Source organism: Sciurus carolinensis, chromosome 4, assembly GCF_902686445.1.
Source record: "Sciurus carolinensis chromosome 4, mSciCar1.2, whole genome shotgun sequence".
Lineage (NCBI taxonomy): Eukaryota > Metazoa > Chordata > Mammalia > Rodentia > Sciuridae > Sciurus > Sciurus carolinensis.
In genome coordinates, this window is record NC_062216.1 from 1131757 (window position 1) to 1158296 (window position 26540).

The following is a 26540-nucleotide window of genomic DNA, read 5'->3' on the forward strand; positions in this document are numbered from 1 at the left end:
GGTACTGGTGCTTTCTGAACAATACCCAGCGGTGCAGCCAGCTCTGGCTGTGAGAGGGGTCCTTACACTCCGAGGGGTTTGGGACCTGGGAACTACACCCTGTGGCCAGAAGCGGCCAGCTGGGCTGTTGGCACCTGGAAATCGGGAGCCCCACACACGGACCCTCTGCTGCCAGAGCCTGCCAAGACACCCCCAGCGCTCCACAGACACCCCAGCTGCTGCCCGAGCCCCAGCAGAGCAGGCACCTGGGAGACCTGAGGACCTGGCACCAGGGTCAGGATCCTTTGCATTCCAGTCCCGAGATTTCTAATGCCTTCGAAAAGCACCCTCTCTGGGAGGATGCAGCTCCTGTCTGAATAGGGGGCTGACCCTGATGGACGCTGGGCAGGTTTAGGGCAGCGAGGTGTGGAGGGCCTGAGGGCGACTGGACAGTGGCTGCTCTCTGAGCACTGGGACTTCGAGCTTGAGACTGCTCCCTGGGGTCCACACTGTCCTTCCTGCTGCTCCCTGGGGTCCACACTGTCCTTCCTGCTGCTCCCTGGGGTCCACATTCTCCTTCCTGCTGCTCCCTGGGGTCCTCACTGTCCTTCCTGCTGCTCCCTGGGGTCCACACTGTCCTTCCTGCTGCTCCCTGGGGTCCTCACTCTCCTTCCTGCTGCTCCCTGGGGTCCACACTGTCCTTCCTGCTGCTCCCTGGGGTCCACACTGTCCTTCCTGCTGCTCCCTGGGGTCCACACTGTCCTTCCTGCTGCTCCCTGGGGTCCACACTGTCCTTCCTGCTGCTCCCTGGGGTCCACACTGTCCTTCCTGCTGCTCCCTGGGGTCCTCACTCTCCTTCCTGCTGCTCCCTGGGGTCCACACTGTCCTTCCTGCTGCTCCCTGGGGTCCACACTGTCCTTCCTGCTGCTCCCTGGGGTCCACACTGTCCTTCCTGCTGCTCCCTGGGGTCCACACTGTCCTTCCTGCTGCTCCCTGGGGTCCTCACTGTCCTTCCTGCTGCTCCCTGGGGTCCACACTGTCCTTCCTGCTGCTCCCTGGGGTCCACACTGTCCTTCCTGCTGCTCCCTGGGGTCCACACTCTCCTTCCTGCTGCTCCCTGGGGTCCACACTCTCCTTCCTGCTGCTCCCTGGGGTCCTCACTGTCCTTCCTGCTGCTCCCTGGGTTCGGTCCCTCCTGATCTGCTGGTCTCCCTGCTGCAGTCAAGATCCTCTTCTCTGGTTCATCCTGTGTTGCAGCCCAGTCTGTGCTCTTGCTGTGCTCGCTGCCCACTTGTGGAAGTCCTCCTTTGTACCCTGCCTTGCGAACTTCTCTGCCTCTGTGGCAGGAGATGGACTGTCGGGTCAAGCTTTCCTGAGTGCCCTGTGGGCTCTAGTGCTGGCCTGGGTCAGGGCAGTGAGGTGGTCAGCCTTCCTGTAGGAGCCATGTCTGGTGGACTGTCCTCCTGCGGTGGTTTCTCCAGAGCACTTGGGCTTCTCGTCCACAAGCCTCCAGCTCTGTCCCTTACACTTCCTGGGAAGCAGGCGCTGGGATGGTTTTCTGAGCCAGGGCGTGAAGGTGAGTGTCTAAGGAAGCCTCAGGCACCGCTGCTCCTGAGAGGAGCCTTCCTGTCTTCCAGCACCTCCCACGAGAGCCGCCCCGCAGCCAGCCAGAGGTACCTGCTGAAGTGGAGTGTGCCTCTTGGGCACGTGGACGTGATCGAGTACAGCCCTGGCACAGGGCACCAGGGCAGGTGCCCTGCCGTGCACACACCTGAGAGCCTGGCCGTGGTCCCTAATGCGAAGCCCCGTGAGTGACACACAGATGTTCCTGCAGATGGTCTGTGCCTCATCTGGGGGCGCAGTGGTGGGTCTGGTGGGACACGTCCAGCACCCTCTGTTGTGCACTGAGCTTGTCCTACTTGTCAGCCTCCTGCAGCACTGGCCACCTAGAAGTGCACTTGCCACCCAGCTCAGACCTTGGGCTCACTTTGTGGGTCATGCAAGCCCTGACTTGTGTCTCCTGATGGGCCTCAGTTGTGGCAGCAGGAGGCCTGGGAGCGTTGACCTCTCCTATGGCCTCCATACTCGCTCACGCTCCTCTTCCTCAGTCTCCCTGAAGTAAGTGCCTGTCTCTGAACTTTCCCACATGAAAAGAGGCGAGATGGCAAGGTGCAATGTAATGTTTGGGTACTTTGTAGAGTCAGAGTGTTACTACTAAGCGTGGTCCAGCTGTGGATTTTGACCCAAGTCCAGAAGTCATTCCTTCCTCCTCCTCTTAAAAATCAAAGCAGAGTTAAGTTCTATTCCCCTGTTGGCCTCTATCCTGGGCTGAGGAAGCGTTATTACGCTGTGTATGGGACTTTGAGAAGGCCCTCTGGGAAGAGCATTAGCCTCTTGGGGTCTGTCAGTGTCCACAGATTTGGAGCTGGAGAGCCACTTGAAGGGCCAGCAGGTTGACAGGACTGTGAGTGATGAGCAGCGGGTCTGAGTTGCGGAGATCGCTCTTCTCCTGCTGCCCTGATGTCCTCGGGTCTGGTTGTCCACCTCGCAGGCTGTCTCTGAGCACATCACTGCAGGGAGGACCCTCTTGACGGCACTGCAGGGAGGACCCTCTTGACGTCACCGCAGGGAGGATCCTCTTGATGCACTGCAGGGAGGACCCTCTTGATGCACTGCAGGGAGGACCCTCTTGATGCACTGCAGAGAGGACCCTCTTGACGTCACTGCAAGAAGGACCCTCTTGATGCACTGCAGGGAGGACCCTCTTGATGCACTACAGAGAGGACCCTCTTGATGTCACTGCAAGGAGGACCCTCTTGATGCACTGCAGGGAGGACCCTCTTGATGCACTGCAGGGAGGACCCTCTTGATGCACTGCAGGGAGGACCCTCTTGATGCACTGCAGGGAGGACCCTCTTGATGCACTGCAGAGAGGACCCTCTTGACGTCACTGCAAGGAGGACCCTCTTGATGCACTGCACAGAGGACCCTCTTGATGCACTGCAGGGAGGACCCTCTTGATGCACTGCAAGGAGGACCCTCTGGATGCACTGCAGGGAGGACCCTCTTGATGCACTGCAAGGAGGACCCTCTTGATGCACTGCAGGGAGGACCCTCTTGATGCACTGCAAGGAGGACCCTCTTGACGTCACTGCAAGGAGGACCCTCTTGATGGCACTGCAGAGGACCCTCTTGATGGTGCCACAGGGAGGACCCTCTTGACGGCACTGCAGGGAGGATCCTCTTGACGGCACTGCAGGGAGGCCTCTCTTGACATCACTGTAGGGAAGACCCTCTTGACGGCACCGTAGGGAGGACCCTCTTGATGGCACTGCAGAGAGGCCTCTCGACGTCACTGCAGGGAGGACCCTCTTGAGGTGCTGGTCCCACAGTGCTCCACCCTGAAGTCCTGTGCACCATTGCTGAGCCCTCCAGCTGACAGCAGGGACCAGACCCACCCCAGACTCTCAGAGTGACATGCACACAGGGATGTGGAGGAGAGGGAGGAGAAGTGAGGGAGGAAGACAATGGGGGTGATGGTGTTTCAGATTGGCAGGATTCATTAATGTTCATTCAAGGGCAAATCGAATATCATCCAATAATCTTTAAAATCCTTTTAAATTATTTGGAAATATTGAAATCATATTCATGTCTGTTTTGTGAACAATGATAACTTTATATATTTTATGTTACCCGTCTTGAAATGCGTTTGTGCCAGGTGCAGCGGCACACGCCTGTAATCCCAGCAGCTCAGAGGCTGAGGCAGGAGGATTGTGAGTTCAAAGCCAGCCTCAGCAGTGGTGAAGCGCTAAGCAACTTAGTGAGACCCTGTCTCTAAATAAGAATGAACAGGGCTGGGGTGTGGCTCTGAGGTGAAATACCCCTGGGTTCAGTCCCTGGCACCAGGAAGTAAAGCCAGCCAGCCGTGTCTGTCACTAGGAGTGCCTCACGTGTGCGTGTAGCTGAGGAGACTGCTTCCCCAGGTGGGCTCCGCGTGGCTCGCAGCCTCACGTGTTCTTCCTCATCCGTGACTCGTACTGAACTCAGAGCGGGATCAGCAGTGGTGAGAGCATAAACAGTGATTCCGTTGGTTTTTCCAAGCCCCTGGGAGGAGGAACCTGGGATGCACCCATTCTGCACCTGAGCCCAGATGTTGCTGACCGGGTTCCAGGCGGCTTGAGCAGAGCATCCATTGTGCGGAGCCCTTGCTGGCCCTCCGTAGGCAGGTTCTTCCCAGGCTTTTGCTGTCTGCCATGAAGTCCTCCCCGTCCCCCTGGGCCCTGGAAGCCTCCTGTGGTGCTGAGCTGGACCACCTTGGCGGCCGGCCTGGGAGAGGCCCTGTGGCCTGCGTGTGCAGCCGCTTGGCGCCGGCCCGTCGTCGTGAGCAGCAGAGTACCTTCCTCCTTGGACGTGGCAGCACGCCCTTGCCTGTGGGTAGACCCGTCAGCACCCGGCCTCTGCCGTTCCTTGTCATGGGCTCCGGGCTCGTCCACATCCTGGCCGTTGATAATGCTGCTGTGGACACCGGAGTGCAGCGTCTGCTCAGGATCTCACGTCGTCCCTCAGGGTGTGTCTGGCAGGAGATGCTGGGTCTGTTTTCGTGTTTCCAGGTGTCTGTACTGATTCACTTGCCCTCCAGCAGAGCAGAGCGCCCCTTTGCTGCCCCTCCTGCTGGCCAGCCAGCCTGACAGGTGGGCAGTGGTATCTCGTGTGGCCTCGATCTGCCTTTCCCCGGTGCTTAATGATGTTGGGCGCCTTTCCTGTACCTTTTGGCCAAATTTCAAAAGTCCTAACAAATTGGCTAGACTTCCTTGCTTCCCTGCGCCTGGTGAGGTAGAGCTCAGCTCAGAATCCTGTGGGCGCTTCAGCCCTGAGTGTCCTGCCAGAGGTGGACACGCTGGGAGGGGTCCTGGTCCGCCAGGGTGCGCACAGTGGGGGTCCTGTGGGCCACAGCCCTGAGTTGGCGTCCTCTGTGATGCTTGAGGACCGGCTCGTGCCTGGTGGCGGCCTCCCGAGGTGGAAGCGCTGGTCCCCGCTCGGTGCTCTGCTTGTTCCCTGCTGTGTGCCACGCCATCTTGAGGAGCCCTTAGGAGTCTTGCTCTCACTCCACATTCATGCAACTCCTCCCTTTGAATGGCTCTGTGACACTCGGTTTGGGAAAGTGTTGAAGGCAGAGCGTAGGCGTCACTGCCTGGCAACCACAGCTGAGGAAGGGACGGGGGGCTGCCAGCGAGAACCAGCAAGGAGCCGTGCCCCCACACCCGCGGCCCCTGCGCGGTGCTGGCCTCATGGAGAGGTGACGTTCAACTCTGCCCCTAGCGCAGGGCTTGCAGCGGGTCACCTGGGACCCTCCAGGAGCCACGCCTTGGTTTGACTTCCAGAGGCGTGTTGTGAACTGCATTTTTCTGGGTGCTTTACAAAATTTTACTGGCTTCCTGAGTCGGGGCTTGTGAAGGGAAGAGGCAGGGTCTGGGCCAGCGTGTGCAGTAGCTTCGCTGGGCGTCTCCTCCCGTCCCGCTCCGTCGGGGAGGGGCGCCCTGGGAGGACGGCTTTCCCTGTGGTCAGGAGCGGTGACTCGGGGTTCTAGCCCTGCGGGTCTTCGTGGCCTGGGCTCATTTTCAGTGAGTAGATGACAGAACACTCCCAGCTTACAAGGCGCAAAGCAGGATCCCCGTGGGGGACGGAGGCCAGCCTTGCTCCTCAGGGGCCTTCCTACCAGCCAGCTTCCTGGGGACCACTGCTGGAGACCTTTCCCAGTCTTTAAACCCTTCCTAGCCAGACAGTCCTGAAATGCTGTGGGAATAATAGTACACATTAAGCATGTTTTAAAGGGAGCGCTCATTTGCATGTTCAAATATCAATCATTTCATTTTGTAAGTCCTATTACTTTGTGGTTAGTTATAAACCTTAAAAATGAGAGTACAGCATAAATAGAATTAAGGACAAAGATTACTCAGTCATTTCAATAGTTGCAAAGAAAGCCTTTGTTGAAAGCCAGCACCCATTCATGGTAAGAAAACAACAAAGAAACTAGGGACAGAAAGAGCTTGCCTCACCATCCTAAAGGCAATACATGGAGACTGCAAGCCAGCATCATGGTGAAGGGGGAGAAAGCACACCATACAATCTGGAAAAGACAAGGTTGTCCACTCTGCACTCCTGTTTAAATTCTAGCCAGAAGCAAGTAGGCAAGAGAAGGAAATAAAAAGGCTAAAAATAGGAAAGAAAGAAGGCAGACCACCACTGTCTGCAGGTGACATGATCCTACACCAGCAGAGCCAAGGAACTCCACCAGAGGACTGCCGAGCGGCTCATGTTCACGTCCACATCAGGCAGAGTCAGTATTGCTAACAAGGCCACACCACCAAGAGCGGTGCACAGACTCAGGGCATGCCCATGACGTTTTCTAGTTCTTTATAGAACCAGGAAAAGCAGCCATAACACTCATTAAGAGGAATAAAAGACCCAGAATAGCCAAAGCAATTCTAAGCCTAAAAAGCAATGCTGGAGGCTTCACAATTCTGACTTTAAACTATACTACAGAGCTATGGTAATAAAAACTGCATGGTACTGGCATGAAAACAGACACGGAGACCCATGCTACAGAGCAGAGGACAGAGACAAACCCACACATCTGCAGTCATCTGAACCTCGACAGAGGTGCCAAAAACATACATGGAGAAAAGGCAGCCTCTTAACAAATGGTGCTGGGACAGCTGGCCATCCTCATGTAGAGAGTGAAGCTGACCCCTCTTACCCGCAACACAGGCCACTCAGCTGGCCATCCTCATGTAGAGAGTGAAGCTGACCCCTCTCACCCGCACCACAGTCCACTCAGCTGGCCATCCTCATGTAGAGAGTGAAGCTGACCCCTCTCACCCGCACACAGTCCACTCAGCTGGTCACCCTCATGTAGAGGAGTGAAGCTGATCCCTCTTACCTGCACCACAGTCCACTCAGCTGGTCACCCTCATGTAGAGGAGTGAAGCTGATCCCTCTTACCTGCACCACAGTCCACTCAGCTGGCCATCCTCATGTAGAGGAGTGAAGCTGATCCCTCTTACCTGCACCACAGTCCACTCAGCTGGCCATCCTCATGTAGAGGAGTGAAGCTGACCCCTCTTACCTGCACCACAGTCCACTCAGAACTGATCAAAGACCTCAGAATCAGACCGGAAACCAGGCCCTCCCAGAGGACCATGCAGGGCCAGTACTCCAGATTCTAGGCACAGGCAGTGACTTTCTCACTAGGACCCTAAGCTCTGGTCATAATGCCAAGAGTTAATAGATCACATTAAAGCATCAGGTCAAAAAGCTTCTGACCAGCAAGGAAACAATTAGGAATGTGAAAAGAGAACCCACCGAACGGGAGAAAATCTTTGCTAGCTACTTTTCCAGAATATATGAAGAACTAAAAAAGTTTCACATCAAAAAATTAAGCAGCTCGCCCGGCTGCCCTTCTGCCCCGGCCCTCAGGCTCTTCCATCTCTGTCACCCTCCTCTGCAGGCCCAACTCCCATACGGCGGGTGCACCCGGGTCTGTCCCGGGTTCCGGATGTGTGGTTGTGGTGAGTGGCACTACCGGTTGGTACCAGCTGAGCTGCGTGTTCCAGGGCCACGAGCTGGCCAGCCTGTTGTGCTGCCTCTCTCAGTCTGGGGCCTTTATGTCTGTGTCCCGAGACCCCACCACCCACTTTTGGGCCCTGGACAGTTAGTAGTTTATTATCTGGAAAATTTGGGACATTACTTAGTGGCTCATGGGACACAACTGCCAGAGTTTGACTGAATGACAAATTGGTGATGACCTGACAGGGTCATCCTGCTGCGGCATGGGCAGTGGAGATCTGACCTGAACAGGCGCGGTGTGGACGGCCTCAGCAGGTAGAGCTGTATGCAGGGGAAGGCGGCGCCACGCAAGAGGACTGTGTAAGAGGCTTGGCGATTTTGAGCGAAACCATTTCTTTCCTCTGCAAATGATGCTAGAATTGGAAGGTGGCAGAGCACCGGCGAGTGTCTCGAAGTCTGTAAAGGACGTACAGATCGCGTCATGCGTGTCCGTCTTCCCCAATTGTAAAGAGTCTGTGACAGCAGCAGGAGGCAGATCTTGGGAAGCTGGAAACAAGGGGGGCGTGGTCTAGCTACACGGTGCTGCTGTGTGTGGCCGAAGGTGGCGTCGGGTCGGCGAGCGACGGTGTTATTAGAGTGTCAACTGTCAGAGGATCAGCAGCAAGGGCTGAGGAAATCGAGGCTTTGAGAAGGGCTCTCCGGTAACCGTGGATTCCCAGGCTGGCGATCTAGGGCACTGCAGTGAGCAGCTTCCGGGGAGGGCACATCTGAATGAACCTCGTACTAGATCAGGGGAGTGCCGTGAAGGAAGGTGGGTGACAACTGGGGACAATGGCTCTCCTGGTGCTGACCAGCAAGCTTCCAGAAAGAATCTGATCGTGTTTCCTCAGTTGATGTTGATGAAGGCGGACCATCATGTAAAGTGCCATGTAACACCGGAGCTGATCCCGGGCTAACTGCATAGTGTCTTGCAGAAGACTGATTTCAGATCAGGTGGCTGAATTTATTATTGACAGCGCAGAAGGTCAAGTGCTGGGACTGGGAACGCCGGTTGTCAGATCCATTTACCGATGGTGCTGGTATGCTCCAGGCTCTTCAGGATCTTCCAGCATCCGGAACGGCAGATCCTTGAACAGGTGCTGGCTGTTACGTGCCAGATTCTGCAAGGATGGGTGCTACTAACCTGACTGGAGTCGGCCGAGCAGCTGCATCTAAAACAGTGAATATCTGCTTCTCTAAAAAATAAGCTGTCACCTTTGACCAAGTGAAACCTGCACAAATATTAGGAGAACTGAAGGAGCTTCATGGAACTGCAACTGAAAAGAAAAAGTCAGCTGAGGATGACTTATACTTCCTGAAAAGATATTGTCTCTAATATGTAATAGTTCTTCAGAGGAAACCCACAGCCCAGCAACTAACGATTCTGTGGAAAGTGATCAACTGGCCTGAAGACGTTGTCTTTCCCGCACTTGACATACTTTGGCTGTCAGTTACACATCCCAGTGTGAGTGAGACCTTCTGCAGAGAAAGGGAGGGCTCAGCTAGCAGTCACCAGTCTGAGCCCCAAAGGGAATCCAGCACACCAGCTGCTCTCAAGACTTTGTGCAGTTGCTTTGTTGTCCAGGCAGGAGAAAAGCTCATGATGTCCCAGAGGGAAGTGCTCACGTCCCACGCAGAACCGGTTAGGGCCGAGCCCTGCTGCGTGGTGAGCGGGCCGGGCCTCCGCGCCTCGCCCACGAACCGGGGCTGGCTCTGCAGCGTGGCTCTGCGCTGGTATGCGGTGTCTCTTTGGAATGCTGCTTGCCCTTGAATGCATGCCCAGGGCGTGGGCTGGGGCACGTGGCAGCCTGTTTCCAGTTTCTGAGGCGCCCGTGCTGCGCCCGCAGCTGGTGACACTCCCGTCAGCACTGTGTGGGAGTCCCCTCCTGGGGCACCCTCACCAGCACCTGCTGTCTTCGGTCTTTCTGATGATCACCTTTCTAACTGGAGTTTTGATTGGCTCCTTGTGCTTTTGATCGGCATTTCCTGATGACTAGTGATGTTGGGAGTTTTTTAATATATTGGTTATCTTCTTTTACGAGATGTTTATGCAGATCATTTGCCCACTTTTTTTTAAACTAAACCTTTTTTATACCTTTATTTTTTATCTTTACATGGTGCTGAGATCGAGCCCAGAGCCTCATCCGTGCTGGGCGAGTGCCCCACCTCTGAGCCGCAGCCCAGCCCCATTTGCCCATTTTTAATTGGATAAAATGGATGTTTTATTTATGAGCTCCATACACATTCTGGATATTGACCCTTGGTCAGATGAATATGTTACAAACATTTTTTCCTAACTCTATAGTATTATGGTTTTCATCTGGAATGTTCCCCAAAGGCCAGCGTGCTGAAGGCCTGGTCCCCCGTGCAGAGTTCAAGGCTCTGACCTCACCAGTGGCCTGGCCTGTGATGGGCTCACAGCTGAGTGGGCTGTGGGCAGTGGTGGACCCCAGGAGGTGGCCCTGGGGTGTGCCTTGCAGACCCGTCCTGGCCCCTCTGCCTCCCTCCCTGTGCTCTCTGCAGCTGGAACTGAGAAGCACGCCCCTGTCGATCCTCTGCCGAGATGTGCTGCCTCATCTTCAGCCCAGAGCGAGGGGCTGGCGACCACAGGCAGACACCTCTGGAACCATGAACCAGAAGGATCTTTCCCCCTGGGACGTTTGAGTCAGTGGTGAGGAAGAGCTGACCGCTTGTGCGGTCCGTCTCCTCCCCCTGTCCCCTTGGCTGTGCAGAGGGTCTTAGTTTGATAGAATCCCGTTTGTCTAGTTTTGCTTTTTTGATTGTGCTTTGGGGATTTTGTTCAAAAAACCTTTGCCAAGGGTGGTGGGGAAGTGGACGCTCACGTTTAGAGGACCGAGACTCGGCCACTGAGAAGGCCACTCGGGATGGGCCCTGGTTCTGCTCTCATCAGGCTTTGGGCTCGCGTTTCCTGCCCTGCCTGTGGGGAAGGGCTGCTTCCAGACAGGGCACCTCCAGGGAGACGCCTTTGCACATGTCTAGCTGGCCAGCCTCCCCATCTTTGCCTACCTCTGTGGAGGCCCGCAGGCAGGCCGCCTCCTCTGTGACTGGCAGGTGCACGGCCTGGGGTGTAGACTGTGCGTTCAGATCCTCCCCAGCTCAGGCCATCCCCAGCCAGCCTGCTTCCTGCAGGAGCACCTCCTTGCTCGGAGGAGCCACTCTGGGAGCAGGCAGGAGGGGCCAGGGGCTGGGAGGGTGCTGGGGCAGCGGAGGAGGAGAGCCGAGGGGAGGACAGGGCGGAGGAGGAGGAGGAGAGCCGAGGGGTGCACAGGGCGGAGGAGGAGGAGGACAGCAGATGGGGAGGGCAGGGTGGAGGAGGAGGAGGAGAGCCGAGGGGAGGACAGGGTGGAGGAGGAGGAGGAGAGCAGATGGGGAGGACAGGGCAGAGGAGGAGGAGGAGAGCCGAGGGGAGGACAGGGCAGAGGAGGAGGAGGAGAGCTGAGGGTAGGACAGGGTGGAGGAGGAGGAGGAGAGCCGAGGGTAGGACAGGGCAGAGGAGGAGGAGGAGAGCTGAGGGTAGGACAGGGTGGAGGAGGAGGAGGAGAGCAGATGGGGAGGACAGGGTGGAGGAGGAGGAGGAGAGCTGAGGGGAGGACAGGGCGGAGGAGGAGGAGGAGAGCTGAGGGGAGGACAGGGCGGAGGAGGAGGAGGAGAGCCGAGGGTAGGACAGGGCGGAGGAGGAGGAGGACAGCAGATGGGGAGGACAGGGTGGAGGAGGAGGAGGAGAGCTGAGGGGAGGACAGGGCGGAGGAGGAGGAGGAGAGCCGAGGGTAGGACAGGGCGGAGGAGGAGGAGGACAGCAGATGGGGAGGGCAGGGTGGAGGAGGAGGAGGAGAGCCGAGGGGAGGACAGGGTGGAGGAGGAGGAGGACAGCAGATGGGGAGGGCAGGGTGGAGGAGGAGGAGGAGGAGAGCCGAGGGGAGGACAGGGTGGAGGAGGAGGAGGAGAGCAGATGGGGAGGACAGGGTGGAGGAGGAGGAGGAGAGCCGAGGGGAGGACAGGGTGGAGGAGGAGGAGGAGAGCAGAGGGGAGGACAGGGCGGAGGAGGAGGAGGGGAGCAGATGGGGAGGACAGGGTGGAGGAGGAGGAGGAGGAGGAGAGCCGAGGGGAGGACAGGGCGGAGGAGGAGGAGGAGAGCCGAGGGTAGGACAGGGCAGAGGAGGAGGAGGAGAGCTGAGGGTAGGACAGGGCAGAGGAGGAGGAGGAGAGCTGAGGGTAGGACAGGGTGGAGGAGGAGGAGGAGAGCAGATGGGAGGACAGGGTGGAGGAGGAGGAGGAGAGCAGATGGGAGGACAGGGCGGAGGAGGAGGAGGGGAGCAGATGGGGAGGACAGGGCGGAGGAGGAGGAGGAGAGCAGATGGGGAGGACAGGGTGGAGGAGGAGGAGGAGAGCAGATGGGGAGGACAGGGTGGAGGAGGAGGAGGAGGAGGAGAGCCGAGGGGAGGACAGGGTGGAGGAGGAGGAGGAGAGCTGAGGGTAGGACAGGGCAGAGGAGGAGGAGGAGAGCCGAGGGGAGGACAGGGTGGAGGAGGAGGAGGACAGCAGATGGGAGGACAGGGTGGAGGAGGAGGAGGAGAGCAGAGGGGAGGACAGGGTGGAGGAGGAGGAGGAGAGCAGATGGGAGGACAGGGCGGAGGAGGAGGAGGAGAGCAGATGGGGAGGACAGGGTGGAGGAGGAGGAGGAGAGCAGATGGGAGGACAGGGTGGAGGAGGAGGAGGAGAGCAGATGGGAGGACAGGGCGGAGGAGGAGGAGGGGAGCAGATGGGGAGGACAGGGTGGAGGAGGAGGAGGAGAGCAGATGGGAGGACAGGGCGGAGGAGGAGGAGGGGAGCAGATGGGGAGGACAGGGTGGAGGAGGAGGAGGAGAGCAGATGGGAGGACAGGGCGGAGGAGGAGGAGGAGAGCAGATGGGGAGGACAGGGTGGAGGAGGAGGAGGAGAGCCGAGGGGAGGACCGGGTGGAGGAGGAGGAGGAGGAGGAGAGCAGATGGGAGGACAGGGCGGAGGAGGAGGAGGAGAGCAGATGGGGAGGACAGGGTGGAGGAGGAGGAGGAGAGCCGAGGGGAGGACAGGGCGGAGGAGGAGGAGGGGAGCAGATGGGGAGGACAGGGTGGAGGAGGAGGAGGAGAGCAGATGGTGCTGGAGGGCGCTGTCAGAACTCAGGAGGAGGCAAGTCCCCGGGGAGCTCGGGGTCACTCTGGGAGGTGTCGCCTGCCCTGATGAGGAGGGGGATGGGCAGTGGTGCGGGTGCCGCCTGGGAGCCTGGTGACTACACCCCAGCCTCCCCTGAGAAGCTCAGTGCTCCTTGGTTCCTGCTCAGGAGTCCCATTCCCACCCTCCCGGCCGGGCACCAGCCTGGTGGAGGGTCCTGTGGTGCCCAGGCTGGTGAGCCTTGGGGGAGCCCCAAGAAGCCCACCTCCAGAGGGGCCCGCAGCTCTTGGCACTGAGGGCTGGGCCATGCAGCCCCTGCTTCCTCTCACACAGGAGTCCATTCAGCCGACACCCAGAGTTTCCCAGCAGTTGCAGGGGTTTCCTTGGAAACGGGCAGCACCCATGAGAAAGGGAAAGACCCAGAGACCTTCTCATAGAATTTCAAGTGCTGGAGATTCATTCCTAGGCGACTGGAAATCAGCTGTAACAAAATCTTGAGTTACAGATTTTTTCTTGGTCAATAAATTTTGACCATAAAGTAGAAACAATGCTTCCGTGGACTGAAGTAACATTTGAAAAGCCTCTGCACTGTGTCCTGTCGTCCTCTGCTTGCTGGGGGTGTGCTGATCACTGCTTGAGGTCAGCACACATTTGCACAATATTCATAATATGTATATTAGTCTACAGAATGCTTCCCAAACATTGTTCCGTTTGATCCTCAAAGCAGTGCTGTGAGAGAGACAGAAGTGATATCTTCCCTGCTTTGCAGATTAGGAAACAGACAAGAGCCAGAGGTTTTCAGAAGTTCTCCAGTGTGGATGGGTAAGCTAGGCTGTGGAGAAACCCCATCAGCAGAGAGTAGCAGGGCCACTGGCCCGCATCTGGGGCGACTCTGGTTAAGTTCAAACGTGTTTCTGTTTCAACATATGACTTCTCACAGAGATTTAATGGGAGAAAAAAACGTTTACACATTCAAGCACAAATGCTGGACTCTTGACATGCCAAGTTTAGACATGACAAGTTTAGAAGGCAGCATCCCTTCTAGCTGATTCTCACATTCAGAAATGGAGCAGGAGGAACTTAGAGCGGGCCTTCAGCAGGTAGCCGTGTGCCATGCAGTTGGCACTGGGTGATATTTGCCTGTGGCATTATTGCCCAAGGGGTACAATTGTGATCAGGTTACACACCTGTCCTCCAAAACCCAGGTTTCTTCTAGTAAGGGCACACCAACTAATACCTGTGCAGATATAAGTACACTATTTGTGGAGTAAAAATAGATGTGGAATACTATAAACAAAATGTAGAATGGAAACAGGCCACACAGGACCGGTCACCAAGGTGACAGTGAGGGAGTTTTGTAGGTCACTGAGCTGTTCTCTGGGCCCTGATGGTGTTCTCTGGGCCCTGGAGCTGTTCTCTGGACCATGACAGTGTTCTCTGGGCCCTGATGGTATTCTCTGGGCCCTGATGGTGTTCTCTGGGCCCTGTAGCTGTTCTCTGGGTCCTGTAGCTGTTCTCTGGACCATGATGGTGTTCTCTGGGCCCTGTAGCTGTTCTCTGGGCCCTGATGGTGTTCTCTGGGCCCTGTAGCTGTTCTCTGGGCCCTGTAACTGTTCTCTGGGCCATGATGGTGTTCTCTGGGCCCTGATGGTGTTCTCTGGACCCTGTAGCTGTTCTCTGGGCCCTGATGGTGTTCTCTGGGCCCTGATGGTGTTCTCTGGACCCCGTAGCTGTTCTCTGGGCCCTGATGGTGTTCTCAGGGCCCTGGAGCTGTTCTCTGGGCCCACAGCTGTTCTCTGGGCCATGATGGTGTTCTCTGGGCCCTGATGGTGTTCTCTGGACCCTGTAGCTGTTCTCTGGGCCATGATGGTGTTCTCTGGGACCTGATGGTGTTCTCTGGACCCTGTAGCTGTTCCCTGGACCCTGTAGCTGTTCTCTAGGCCCTGATGCTGTTCTCTGGGCCATGATGGTGTTCTCTGGGCCCTGATGGTGTTCTCTGGGCCCTGATGGTGTTCTCTGGGCCCTGGAGCTGTTCTCTGGGTCCTGGAGCTGTTCTCTGGGCCCTAATGGTGTTCTCTGGGCCCTGATGGTGTTCTCTGGGCTCTGTAACTGTTCTCTGGGCCATGATGGTGTTCTCTGGGCTCTGTAGCTGTTCTCTGGGACCATGACGGTGTTCTCTGGGCCATGATGGTGTTCTCTGGGCCCTGTAGCTGTTCTCTGGGCCCTGATGGTGTTCTCTGGGCCCTGTAGCTGTTCTCTGGGCCCTGGAGCTGTTCTCTGGGCCCTGATGGTGTTCTCTGGGCCCTGGAGCTGTTCTCTGGGCCCTGATGGTGTTCTCTGGGCTGTGTAGTTGTTCTCTGGGTCCTGGAGCTGTTCTCTGGGCCCTGCAGCTGTTCTCTGGGCTCTGCAGCTATTCTCTGGGCCCTGGAGCGGTTCTCTGGGCCATGATGGTGTTCTCTGGGCCCTGGAGCTGTTCTCTGGACCCTGATGGTGTTCTCTGGGCTCTGTAACTGTTCTCTGGGCCCTGGAGCTGTTCTCTGGGCCATGATGGTGTTCTCTGGGACCTGATGGTGTTCTCTGGCCCTGGAGCTGTTCTCTGGACCCTGATGGTGTTCTCTGGGCTTTGCAGCTGTTCTCTAGGCCCTGGAGCTGTTCTCTGGGCCCTGATGGTGTTCTCTGGGCCCTGATGATGTTCTCTGGGCCCTGGATCTGTTCTCTGGGCCCTGATGGTGTTCTCTGGGCCCTAGAGCTGTTCTCTGGGCCCTGGAGCTATTCTCCTAACTGACCCAGGAAGCTGTTATATATTTGCACATGTACTAAAATTCATAGAGCTGGACATCAAATATAAAAGTTTCAGTTTTATTGAATTACATTTATAAAGATAATATAAAATAGGTGTTGATAAATTAATAAAGTTAATATAGCATTTATAATTTCATTATAGTTTATAGAGTTATCAAAAGTTCATAAATGAAAGTATGTTATATAGAGTATTTAATTTATAAGAATTCTGTATGGAAAAAGTTTTAAAAGTTAGTATGTGTATAAAATCACTAGGACAGATTTGTCCTCCATGATACTTCAGAGGCAACTAACCTGAGATTTTGCCTTGATCGGTGATAAAAACCAGTCCTACCACGTGCGTAAAACTTCAGTAGTTACACCCTCAATCTAAAGTGCCTACAAAATAATGACTGATCTTTTACTCTGTTTGAGCAGTGGTACTCTTAGATACGTGTGCTTATGAAATGTTTATAATGGAAATACGCAGATCTCATTGCAGTCACGTGCACACTGTATACAGTAGACAGCTGCAGGACAGGAGCCATGAGCAAGGACCCAGGGCTGGTTGAACATCAGGACCCTTGTTCAACACCAGTAAGAATGTCTGGGTGTCCGTGGCAGAGCCTCCAACCCAGCTGGGCCCTCATGGGCCAGATCCCTGTGTGACTGCACAGGACCATGTCCAGGCAGCAAGTGCCCTGGTGAACCCAGGGAACCAGTTACTATTCCCCTCTCAGCCACGTGAATCTCTCCTGCCTGGATTTGAGTTCTGGCCCTTCCCTTGGTAGCTGTGTGATCTAAAACCATTGTTTTCATGGACAGTAAAAGACTGGATATTGCCTCCTACGGGTCTGCAGCATGGGCTTTGAATGCAATTCTGAGTGCCCTTCCTTCCTGCCTGTGCATTTGTGGCCTTGGGCAGTTTCCAGCCCAGTGTTTCAGCTGGCCAGGGGTGTGGCCTGCTCTCTGCCCGCAGGGTGCTGTGGGATTCAGTGCCACTGTGTTGGAATAGCACCTGCAGCACACATGAGCCTCAGCCAGTGGTGGCGGGTCCCACCTGGACACAGACCTGGGACGTACACCCCCCCACTGCCAGCCAGTGCAGAAGGGCCGTTTCCATTCCTTTTTTCTTTTTCGCCCTAAATTAGGAAGGATCACAGAGAATTCTCTGATGTTGGGTGACCCCAGATTTTAGAAATTTGGTTCAGATTAAAAATACTGAACATGAGAAAACACCAGTCAAACCAAAGTGTGAGACATTCTGTAAAATATCCCAGAACATCCTTCACAGCATGCAGGTCAAGGAAGCAAGAGTAGAAACCAAGGAGTGTGTGGCAACCTCATGTGGTGCTGTAGCCTGTGGTGGTTCCCAGACAAGGGATGGTGCTTCTGGAGAGACCAGTGACGTTTGGATAGGTGGATCTGCTGGCAGTGGTGTGGCGTGATTTCCACGGGGGCGGCTGGGCGAGGGGTGGCTGGTGGGGGCGCTTTATGCCATTCCCAGCAGCTTTTCTACATGTACAAAATATTTGAAAATAAAAATTTGAAAGGGATTTTTAAAAAACTACTAAATTCTTGAACTCACCCACTTTTTAAAATTTCAAGATCAACGTCTAACTTAACAGAGATGACTAGAATCTGTTTTCTTTACCCAGAAGGGCAGTGAGAAGCTGTTAGGTCGACCCTCTCTTCTTGCTTGCCTTGTAGACAAAGTGTACCTGGGGCCAGGGCAGCTGTATCAAGATCTGCAGAACCTGCTGCATGACCTGAACGTGGTCGGCCAGATCGCTCAGCTGATCGGAAACCTCAAGGGCAGCTATCAGGTGCGGGCGGGCAGGGATGGAACCCGCTGCCGCCCGTGCGTGGGGTCCCCAGGCTGCACCCTGGGGTGGGAGCCTCCTCTGGCAGAGCTGACCTGACTCTGCCTTTCCCTGTGGGAGGCCCCAGTGCAGCTCTTCCCTCAGCTGAGCACTGGGGTCAGGTCTGCGCAGAGGGACCTTGCCCGCTCGCCCCGCCCTCCGCCCGCTCGCCCCGCCCTCCCGGGCGTCCTGATCCCCTGTGAGTGCTTGGGCTTCCCTGCATCTCCCATGTTGCGACTTTGTTTTCCTCCTCCTAAGTATTTTCTCAACACTTTTAAAATGTGTGGCTGGGTTTCCTCTGCAGAACCTAAACCAGTCAGTAGCCCACGATTGGACATCAGGTTTACAAAGACTGATTTTGAAGAAAGAAGATGAAATCAGAGCTGCCGACCGCTGCAGAATCCAGCTGCAGCTCCCGGCGAAGCAGGACAAGTGAGTGGCTCCAGCAGAGCCTTCTTGACCAGGGCCGGGTGGCGGACCCTATGACGGGAGCGCGTCCCCGGCCGGAGACTGCTGAACCGCGGGGTGCGTGGCGTGACCGCCGTGGCGGAGCGTGCTCTGCAGAGTGCGCGTCTGTGGTTTCTCCAGGTCTGGGCGACCCACCTTCTTCACAGCTGTGTTCAACACGTTTACGCCAGCCATCAAAGAGTCCTGGGTCAACAACCTGCAGATGGCCAAGCTCGCCCTCGGTACGCTGCGTCTCCGGGAAGGGGCGTGTCCTGTCGGTCCTCCTCTGCGGCACTTTCTCTGCCGAAATCCTGGCATGAATGAGAAGAAACTTGGTGATAGATCCCCCATTAGCCTGGGGGAGCGAGTTCAGATGGAAACTTTAACCCAAGTGATCTTTAAGAAGTGTGCGAGATAATTTAGGGCTTGTGGGGGCGAGGCCATGGCTGCCATTGGAACGGGGACTCCCGTTGCTGGGGCCCGGTCTGTGGCTGTGGTTGGAGCGCAGCCGGTGTGGGCCGGTCTCCAGGGGCAGGCACTGTCTCTGCCCTCCTGCCTGCCTGCTCGCCCCTTGCTGAGACGCAGGAGGTCCTGTGGGCCCGCTGTGCCCCAGTGTGGCTTCGTCATCGGCCGTGTGTGCCGCTCACACACAGATCTGAGGTTGAGACTCGGGGTGTGGAACGTGTGTGAGTCCTCCTCCACGGGCGTCGTCTGAACTGCCCTGGGATGGAGCAGAAGGGAACAGGCGGTCGTGCTCCTCCCTGGGGAGCTGGCGGGGCAGGAAAGGGGCCTCCTGAGCTGACAGTGCTCCACCCAGGGCGAGCCGTGGGCCCCGGCTCCCAGGGTAGCGCTGTGCCGAGTCGGGCTCACAGCGACTCTGCACCCAGGAAATGGCCCACTCAGGAGAGTAAGCAGACGTGAAAATAAGCTCCCTTTCTTCTCTAAGATTCCTTCTTCAAAGCCGGGACAGAGGCTTTGCTCAAACATGTCTTCCTGGTATTGCACATCCTCACCCGTAGGGTCCACACACCGGGCGCCAAGTTCCCGCCGCGTCCTGGTGTGAGAGCAGCCGTCTTGGTGGCTTTGGGACATGAAGGAAGCAGCCCGAGGGGCCGAGCGCAGGGCGTGCAGCCAGCAGGGCTGGTGCCTCTCGCTCTGGGGCGGGGCCGGGTGCGCCACGCACGCTTGAGGGGGAGGTGGACAGCCGGCGGGCCGCACTGCACTCGGCTCAGGAGCCTGAGCAGCGGGATGCGGGCGTGGCTGGTGCGGCTCAGGCTGAGAGCCGCTGTCTTGAATGTGACACAGAGGAGGAGAACCACCTGGGCTGGTTCTGCGTGGACGACGAGGGCAGTCACACCAAGAAGGAGACGCACCCGCTCCTCGTGGGACACATGCCGGTGACGGTGGCCAGGCAGCCAGAGTTCCAGGTGAGTGCGTGGGGTGCACCTGGCTCCCGGGTGAGGGCGTGTGAGCCGCCTCCTTCCGCCCCAGCCGCCGCTGCCGCTTCTCCAGAGGACGAGTCAGAGATGTCTGGGCCTGATGACCAGGCCCAGCTATTGACTGCGTGTGGCCCTGCGGGTCCCTGGAGTGGCCGGGCCACTGCAGGACACCCAGGCACCGTGGCCCAGCAGGCACTCAACTGCCTGCACGCTGCCGACCCGTGCTGGCTTGGCACCTAGCGAGACCCTGGGGCCCCTGGGTCCCAGCGCCCTGGGCTCAGGCAGGTGGGCTCCCAGCCTGTGGCTCCTGACCTTCCTTTTCTCAAGGAGGCTGCCATTTCTCATTGCTGGTCTCCGGCCACGCTTGGCCTGAACCGGGCTTCTCAGTCTCTCCAGCCCTTGGCACACGTGCCCCTGAGGAGGCGGGGTGCACAGGCCACTTGAGACCACTGGCTTCCATGCTCCTCCACCCAGAGGTCGAGTGCTCAGAGCTCATTGTAAATGGTGAACCCAGGTGACGCAGGCCTGGGTGTGCAGGGGTCCTCACCAGGGACCCAGCTGAGCAGCACGAGAGAGGTTTGGAGAGCAAACTGCATCTACACCACGCCTGGCAGGCTTGGTTCTTCTCCCCTCCCTGACAGTACGGCATGGAAGTCTCCACAGGGTGTGTTAGTGCATCCCTGCTGCGACCAGAGCCCTGGCGAGAAACCTGAGAGGGGGAAGCGTTTGTTCTGGCTCAGAGCGTCAAGGGCCAGTCCGTGAGGCCCACGTACGGCCCGAGGGCATGTCAGACAGAAGCAACTCAGGACGTGCCAACAAGGCAGAGAGCTCTCCACCAGGGTCAAAACAGAAACCCCGAGGCAGGCGCCCGGACCACCTCCCCGCCACGGCCCACCTGCCTGCAGTGCCACCCCACCACCCGGGGGGATCAGTGCACCACGGTTTAGGCTTCCCCACCCTCCCTTCACTCTGAAGGCTCCTGCGTTGTCACGTGAGCCGCTGGGGACACCTCACATGTACACCATGACACATGGGGGCCACATCACGTCAGTGTCCTAGGTGATCGGGAGCTGATCTCAAACACGGGAGGGCAGGCGGGTGGGCGTCTGCCTGTGGGTGGAGGGAGCACCCATCTCCCTGGACCAGGAGCCTCCCTCTGCCCTGTCTCTCCTCCTTCCTGTCTCCCTGGACCAGGAGCCTCCCTCTGCCCTGTGACTCCTCCTTCCTGTCTCCCTGGACCAGGAGCCTCCCTCTGCCCTGTCTCTCCTCCTTCCTGTCTCCCTGGACCAGGAGCCTCCCTCTGCCCTGTCTCTCCTCCTTCCTGTCTCCCTGGACCAGGAGCCTCCCTCTGCCCTGTCTCTCCTCCTTCCTGTCTCCCTGGACCAGGAGCCTCCCTCTGCCCCTGTCTCTCCTCCTTCCTGTCTCCCTGGACCAGGAGCCTCCCTCTGCCTGTCTCTGACCCTTCCTGGCTCAGTCTCTGACAGGCAGAGAATCTGAACCCGGGGCTGGGTGTTAGAAAGTAATCACAAGCATGGTGAGTGCTTGATTTGATCTGATTTTTTAGATCGAGTGTGCTGCTTATAATCCTGAGCCTGACCTAAACACAGAGAGTCAGTCAGAACCGTTTCCCACGGCGCGTGGCTTCCTGTGGGTAAGGATCTTTGCTTGTAGATCAAGTCCACCCTGAATCGAGGCGCTCAGTCGTGTGGAGTTCAGATTTGAGCATCTCAGAAGAATGTCAGTCCCAGCAGGTCCCAGGTGATGTCCACAGACACAAAGCCTTTCTCTGAAGGGAGCTGATGACTTTGGGGAAAGATGTGAAATTCTTAGGAATTAAAATGTTTATTTCTGCCTTTTTCCATATAAAACTTTTACCAGATTAAATTCTAACCAAAGGCAACTGCTTTAGCTAATGTGAGAGTCATTTTAGTATTCCTTGGTTGTTGGTGGTTAGATCGCAAGGACTCTCCCCCTTTCCCAGACATTGCTGACTTTTTAGCTGGAAACTCACAGTGGAAATTAGTTTGTTCTGAATGGAACACAGCATCTGAAACGCTGCTCCACCTGCAGTAGACCTTCCGGGCGTGTGCAAACCAGAGAGAATTCCTCAGGCGCAGGGTCCGAGGTCCACTCTCAGCCTGGCTCTTCCCAGATGGACTCTGGTCCAAGTTAACGTCTCGCTTTCTGTAGACAAAGCTTCTGCTGGGTGGTGTGCCTCGCGGTGCTAGCAACCTGGCCAGCTGGCATTTCACGTGTGGCAGCTTTGCAGAAGGGCGAGGCTTCGTTCCCTTGGGGATGCAGATTTTAAGAGAGAGCTGTTTTCCGTCCACAGGGACCTGTGCTGGCCGGTGGTTTTCTCCTTTTGCATCCACACCCCACTCTCCAGGGCCAGCACAGGGACTTGGCAGTTGGTCTTCCTTCCCCTGACAGGACAAAGGAGGGTGTGTATTTGTAACGTGGAATAAGGCTGTCTAAGAAATGCTCAAAATCGGTGGAGAAGAGAAAGAATCTGTGAGCCAGGGTCAGCCTGGCTCTCTTGGACTGACCCTGGCAGGAATCAGCCCTGTTCCATGTAAACAAGCTGAACTTAAGTTGCAGCTGGGAGAACAAGTCTGCCCAGGCTCTCAGGGCAGGACTGGCACCGTAGCAGGTGCAGAGACACCTTCAGGAGTGTGTTTCTCAGAGGGCGCCCTCACCTGGCACTTTAGAGGGATGACCGCTCTGAGACACATTCTTTTTGTTTCTCCAGACTTGTTTTCTTAGCTGAGGGATGTGAAACGGAAGTGTTGACTTATTTAAGGTTGATATGAATCCGCTTTTCAGGACATGTGAGCAGGTCTTTGCTTCGTGTAGTGAGGGGTGTGTGGATTTTAATGCATGTCTTTTAAAAATCAGAGTTACGCCCTTGTCATTGAGATCTTCACAAACCTAACTACGTATGTTGGAAGGAGAAGGGGCCCTGGGGCGGGTCCTTCAGATACAGGCTGCCCCTCCCGAGTGATTCCATCCTCACAGGAAGCCTGCCTTTCCTGGATCCCGGGGTCTCCATGTGCCCCTCATTCTCTCCTCTTAACTCCCTGGTTCAGATTGGAAGTTGTAGCAGCCAAATGGGTCAGATCGCCATTGTCTCGTTCCAAAACTCCAACCCCAAAGTCATCGAGTGCTTCAACGTGGACTCCCGCATCCTGTGTATGGTGTACGTCCCTGCGGAGGAGCCACAACGGGAGCCCAGTGCCACCGTGGACCCCGAGGCCCCGGCCACCAGCACGTCGGCCGTGCCTACCATCTGCGTGGGCACTGAGGAGGGGAGGTAGAGGCCATGTGGGGCGGCGGTGTTGGTGCGGCCATACCCAGCACCCTGGGGCCTTCCTGGGAACAGGTGTGGGCGTCAGTGCTGGGCAGCACGTGGGAAAGACAAGATATGGGGAGGTTTTTAGGGTCCCGCACTCAAGTTCCAGTGAATCAGGCGTGGGAATTATCCTGGGAGACCCCCAAAGGGGAATGACAGTTTCCCCAGGGGACAGTTCCACCTGTTGCTTGTCCCTGAAGTGTGCGTTCTTATTAATGCTCTAAAAGCACATCACATTTCATATTCTGGAATAAAACAGATATTTTTCGGTGTTATCATCATGTTGAACATTGACATCCTTTAACAGAAAGTTAAAACGATTTTCCTGATGTGAAGTTCCAAACCATAAAGAACTCATTATTTTTATGGCCCAGAATTTTATTTAAAATACAAGTAAGAAGCCCGAGTGCTGCAGCCCTGTTGGACATGTGCCCATCTCGGCAGGAGGGGGCTGGGAAGGGGCGCACTGGTGGTGGTGGTACCCGCCTCTCAGTGGGCAGTGTGCTAATGAACTCGTGTTTTCCTCTTAAAGCATTTCCATCTATAAAAGCAGTCAAGGCGCCAAGAAAGTGAGGCTTCAGCACTTTTTCACTCCTGAGAAGTCCACCGTCCTGAGCCTGGCCTGCTCGCCGCAGGGCCTGTACGCTGGCCTGGTCAATGGCTCGGTGGCCAGCTACACCAAGGCTGCAGGTACTTCTCACGCTCGCCATTCCTGGGGTCACTGGCTCTCACCCACCCGCGGCGCCTGCCACCTCTGGTCCCAGGCCCCCACAGCGTTCTCCTTCCCAGAGGCTTCCTGGACCCGTGGGCCCCACGCTGCCCAGTGCTCGCTCCTGGAGCCCTGTGCTCCTGTCCCCTGCACCCACCTGCCCACGGCACTGAGGCCCGTGACTTGTCTGCCCGGCCCCGGGCCCCTTAGCCTCCCGGGCCGTGTGGGGTCATCCAGCCTCCTCCCGCCCCAGCAGGGTCCTTCCGGGCTCTGAGGTTCTTGGTCCTCCTGAGTACATCAGCCTCTCCACCCTTGCCTGCCCCGCTTCTACACTACAGCCCCTAACTCACACCACTGCCCGTGGGCTGGCCTCGTACCCTGGGCTCCTGTGTCCAGCGCCCTTTGACCCTGAGCAATTCCAAGTAGAGTGTCCGGTTTTCCTCCAGCCAACACTGCTCCCCACCTCGGGAGGAGGCTGTCCTGCAACCAGGTCTGCGTGCCCTCCCAGAGTCCCTCCTGTCCCATGGCCCATCCACCAGACCTGCAGCCAGCCCCCACGTCACCCCCTGCTCCAGGTGGCCTCGGCAGCCGCAGGTTCCCGGTCACCTCCGGTCACCTCTGTCCTCACCTTGCGCTCCTACAGTTGTTCTCCCAGCATTTGCTAGTGATCTTTAGGACTGTCCATTAGGTCTTCACCCTCTCCTGCTTAGAACTGTCCAGGGGACACTTGCTGGAATATAGTCCAGTTCCTGCCCTGGCCCATGAGCCCTCCTCCCCTGTGAGCCCACCCACCCTAGCCTGCTCAGTCTGTCCCTCCTGGAGGCCTGCAGCAGCTTCTGCCCGGGCACAAGCTGTCTTGCCTTGACTCCGACCTTCCCCTTTGTTTCCATGGCCCCAGGGGCTCCATCAGGCCCTCCCCCACCAGCGCAGGGTCCCTGGGAGGGTGGTGGGGCGCTGGAGCGCTGCCTGGGCCTGACTCCCTGCAGGCCTCTGGAGTCTCCCTGGGCCCCGCTGGTCCCTGGTGGCCTGTGTGGGGCCTTGCCTCCTCTCTGTCCCCAGCAGCTGCCCCCGGCCTCCCCGGCCTTCCCTGGCTGCGCTTACCCGCTGAGACAGCTCTGAGCAGGACCTGTGCCCTCAGTGCTGGCCACCCCCCTCGGCTCCTGCCCCGCCCACCTCGCAACCCAGGCCCTCTCCTGCCATCTCTGCGCGCCAGTGCGCACCACGACCAGCAGGACCCCACCTCCACTCTCCTGTCTGCCCGTTCCCGCTGGCGTGCCCTGTGGCCTTATCCAGGTTGGATTTAGTGTCCTGATTCTGGCTGGAAGGTTTCAGCAGTGTCCCAGCTGTCTCCCTCCTTGTCAGGTGGAGGAAAGTATGTAACATTTCGAGCTTCTCAGGAAACATGGGAACTCTCCAGGGATCGAGCTCAGCGAGCCCATTTCTTCCATTGCTGTGAATTTAGTGGAGCTTTTAAATTCTTAGTGCATTTTGTCTGAGTTGGGTTTCCATCGTTCGTGTCTCCAAAGTTCACGAAGCCGTGCACTTGGAATACACTTGCATTTTAAGGGTCCTCTTCCAGGGTATGCTGTGCTCCATTTATCCCTTGCATTTTTCGGGTTTCTACTTTCTGGCTTCTTGGAGCAATGTGTGTCTGCAGGGATCTCCCAGGAGCTGGAGGTTCTGTTTTCTGATTTCTGTTGGTCTTTTCATGCTTCTCCATCTGTGATCCCGTTTTCCTTCACGGGCGTTGGGCGTCATGCTTGGCCCTTTCTCTGGCCACTTGGTGGGCATCGTGCTTTGCGTGCTACTCCAGAGGTCGTCACTTTAGGACACACCTGGTCCCTGTGCACACGGGCCAGCCCCTGTCCTGCTGTATGGCATGTGCCCCACGTGTGCCAGCGTGGTCTGTCGTGGCAACCCAGGAGGTCAGCCAGGTGTGTCTGTGTGTGTCCTGCTCAGAGAGCCCTGGCAGCGGGTGGCATGTCATGGCATGAGGTGGCGGAGTTCTCCCTGGTGGAGGACTCAGCTGGCGGAAGGCCTTCACCTTTATAGGGCAGGAGGCAGTTTCTTCTGAGCCTCTCACTGTTGCCCTGGGCTTCGTAAGGGACTTAGAAATCTGAATTTTGTAGGAAATGTCCAGATTAAGTGTTGGTTCAGAATATCATAGTTTGTGCATGGAATCTGACTGTGGCATGGGTCGCCTGAGAGCTCTGGCCTGGGACACAAACGGTGTCTAGAAAGAGCAGCTCAGGTGCTCAGAAAGCAGTTGAGTTGCGGAAGCTGATCCTCAACTAAGGTGTAATGTCTGGAGTAGAGTATCCCATCAGCGGCCTTTGAGACCTTGTTTCAAAGGTGGCATGCTCTCAGGGGGTCAGTGTGGTACCATCCTGGACACTGGTGGGCAGACGCTACCATGCCCTTAGGAGCATGGGAATGTCAGAGAAAACCTCTGCTCATCTGAACCATCATAAGTAGAGACTGCAGTACTTTATAGAACAGAAAGTGCCAGACGGGTAGGCCTGTGCATGTGCACGTGTGAACAGGAGGGCATGTGTATGTGCAGGCATGTGCACTGTGTGTTAGTGAGTGTGCACACATACAGGTGTGTGAAAGTGCATGTGCATGTGTGAGGGGGAGGCATGTGTGTGCATGTGTTAGTGGGCATGCACATGTGCATGCATACATGTGTATGCAAGTGCACATGTGTATGTGTGAATGTAAAGGCACGTGTGTTAGTGGGTATGCGCATGTGCATGCACACGTGTGTGCAAGTGCATTGTGCATGTGTGAGTGTGAAGGCATGTGTGTTCACATGTTGGTGGGTGTGTACATGGGCATGCATGCATGTGTGTGCACCTGTGTTCATGTGTGTGCATGCCTGTGTTTCTGTTCAGACACATAATGACACACAGGACCTGGTGCAGATACTAAATGAAAGGCAGGCCAGTATCCTTTGAGGCTGTGAGTGTCCTACGACATCATTCAGCCATTTGGCAGCATGAAATTCCCACAAAAGTCTCAGCTCTGGTTTCCTGGTAGTGACCACACAGCCCAGCTTCAGCTGTTCAGAGTAGGAATAGCTGTATTCAGGTATATTCAGAAATCCAGTGCTTCTGATGCAGGACACAGAGGCAGAGCCAAGACCAGTTCTCCCTGAGCAAAGTGTGCTTATTGGATTTGGAGGTCAAAGGCAACGAGGC

General features: G+C 56.7%; 1 protein-coding gene and 1 pseudogene across 8 annotated transcripts in view; both read left to right on the forward strand.

The window, feature by feature from the left end:
• The window catches only part of Arhgef10 (Rho guanine nucleotide exchange factor 10), a 104804-nt gene that overhangs the window by 53320 nt on the left and 24944 nt on the right, over window positions 1-26540 (forward strand). For all 8 annotated transcript variants that reach the window (XM_047548130.1, XM_047548128.1, XM_047548136.1 and 5 more), the window contains 8 exons: window positions 1617-1786; window positions 17245-17360; window positions 17701-17828; window positions 17985-18085; window positions 19149-19270; window positions 20847-20933; window positions 22369-22592; window positions 23164-23321. In XM_047548130.1, the coding sequence (XP_047404086.1) occupies window positions 1617-1786; window positions 17245-17360; window positions 17701-17828; window positions 17985-18085; window positions 19149-19270; window positions 20847-20933; window positions 22369-22592; window positions 23164-23321 (1106 nt within the window). The remainder of the gene's footprint in view (window positions 1-1616; window positions 1787-17244; window positions 17361-17700; window positions 17829-17984; window positions 18086-19148; window positions 19271-20846; window positions 20934-22368; window positions 22593-23163; window positions 23322-26540) is intronic.
• LOC124983524 (phospholipase A-2-activating protein-like) lies at window positions 4233-9355 on the forward strand (annotated as a pseudogene).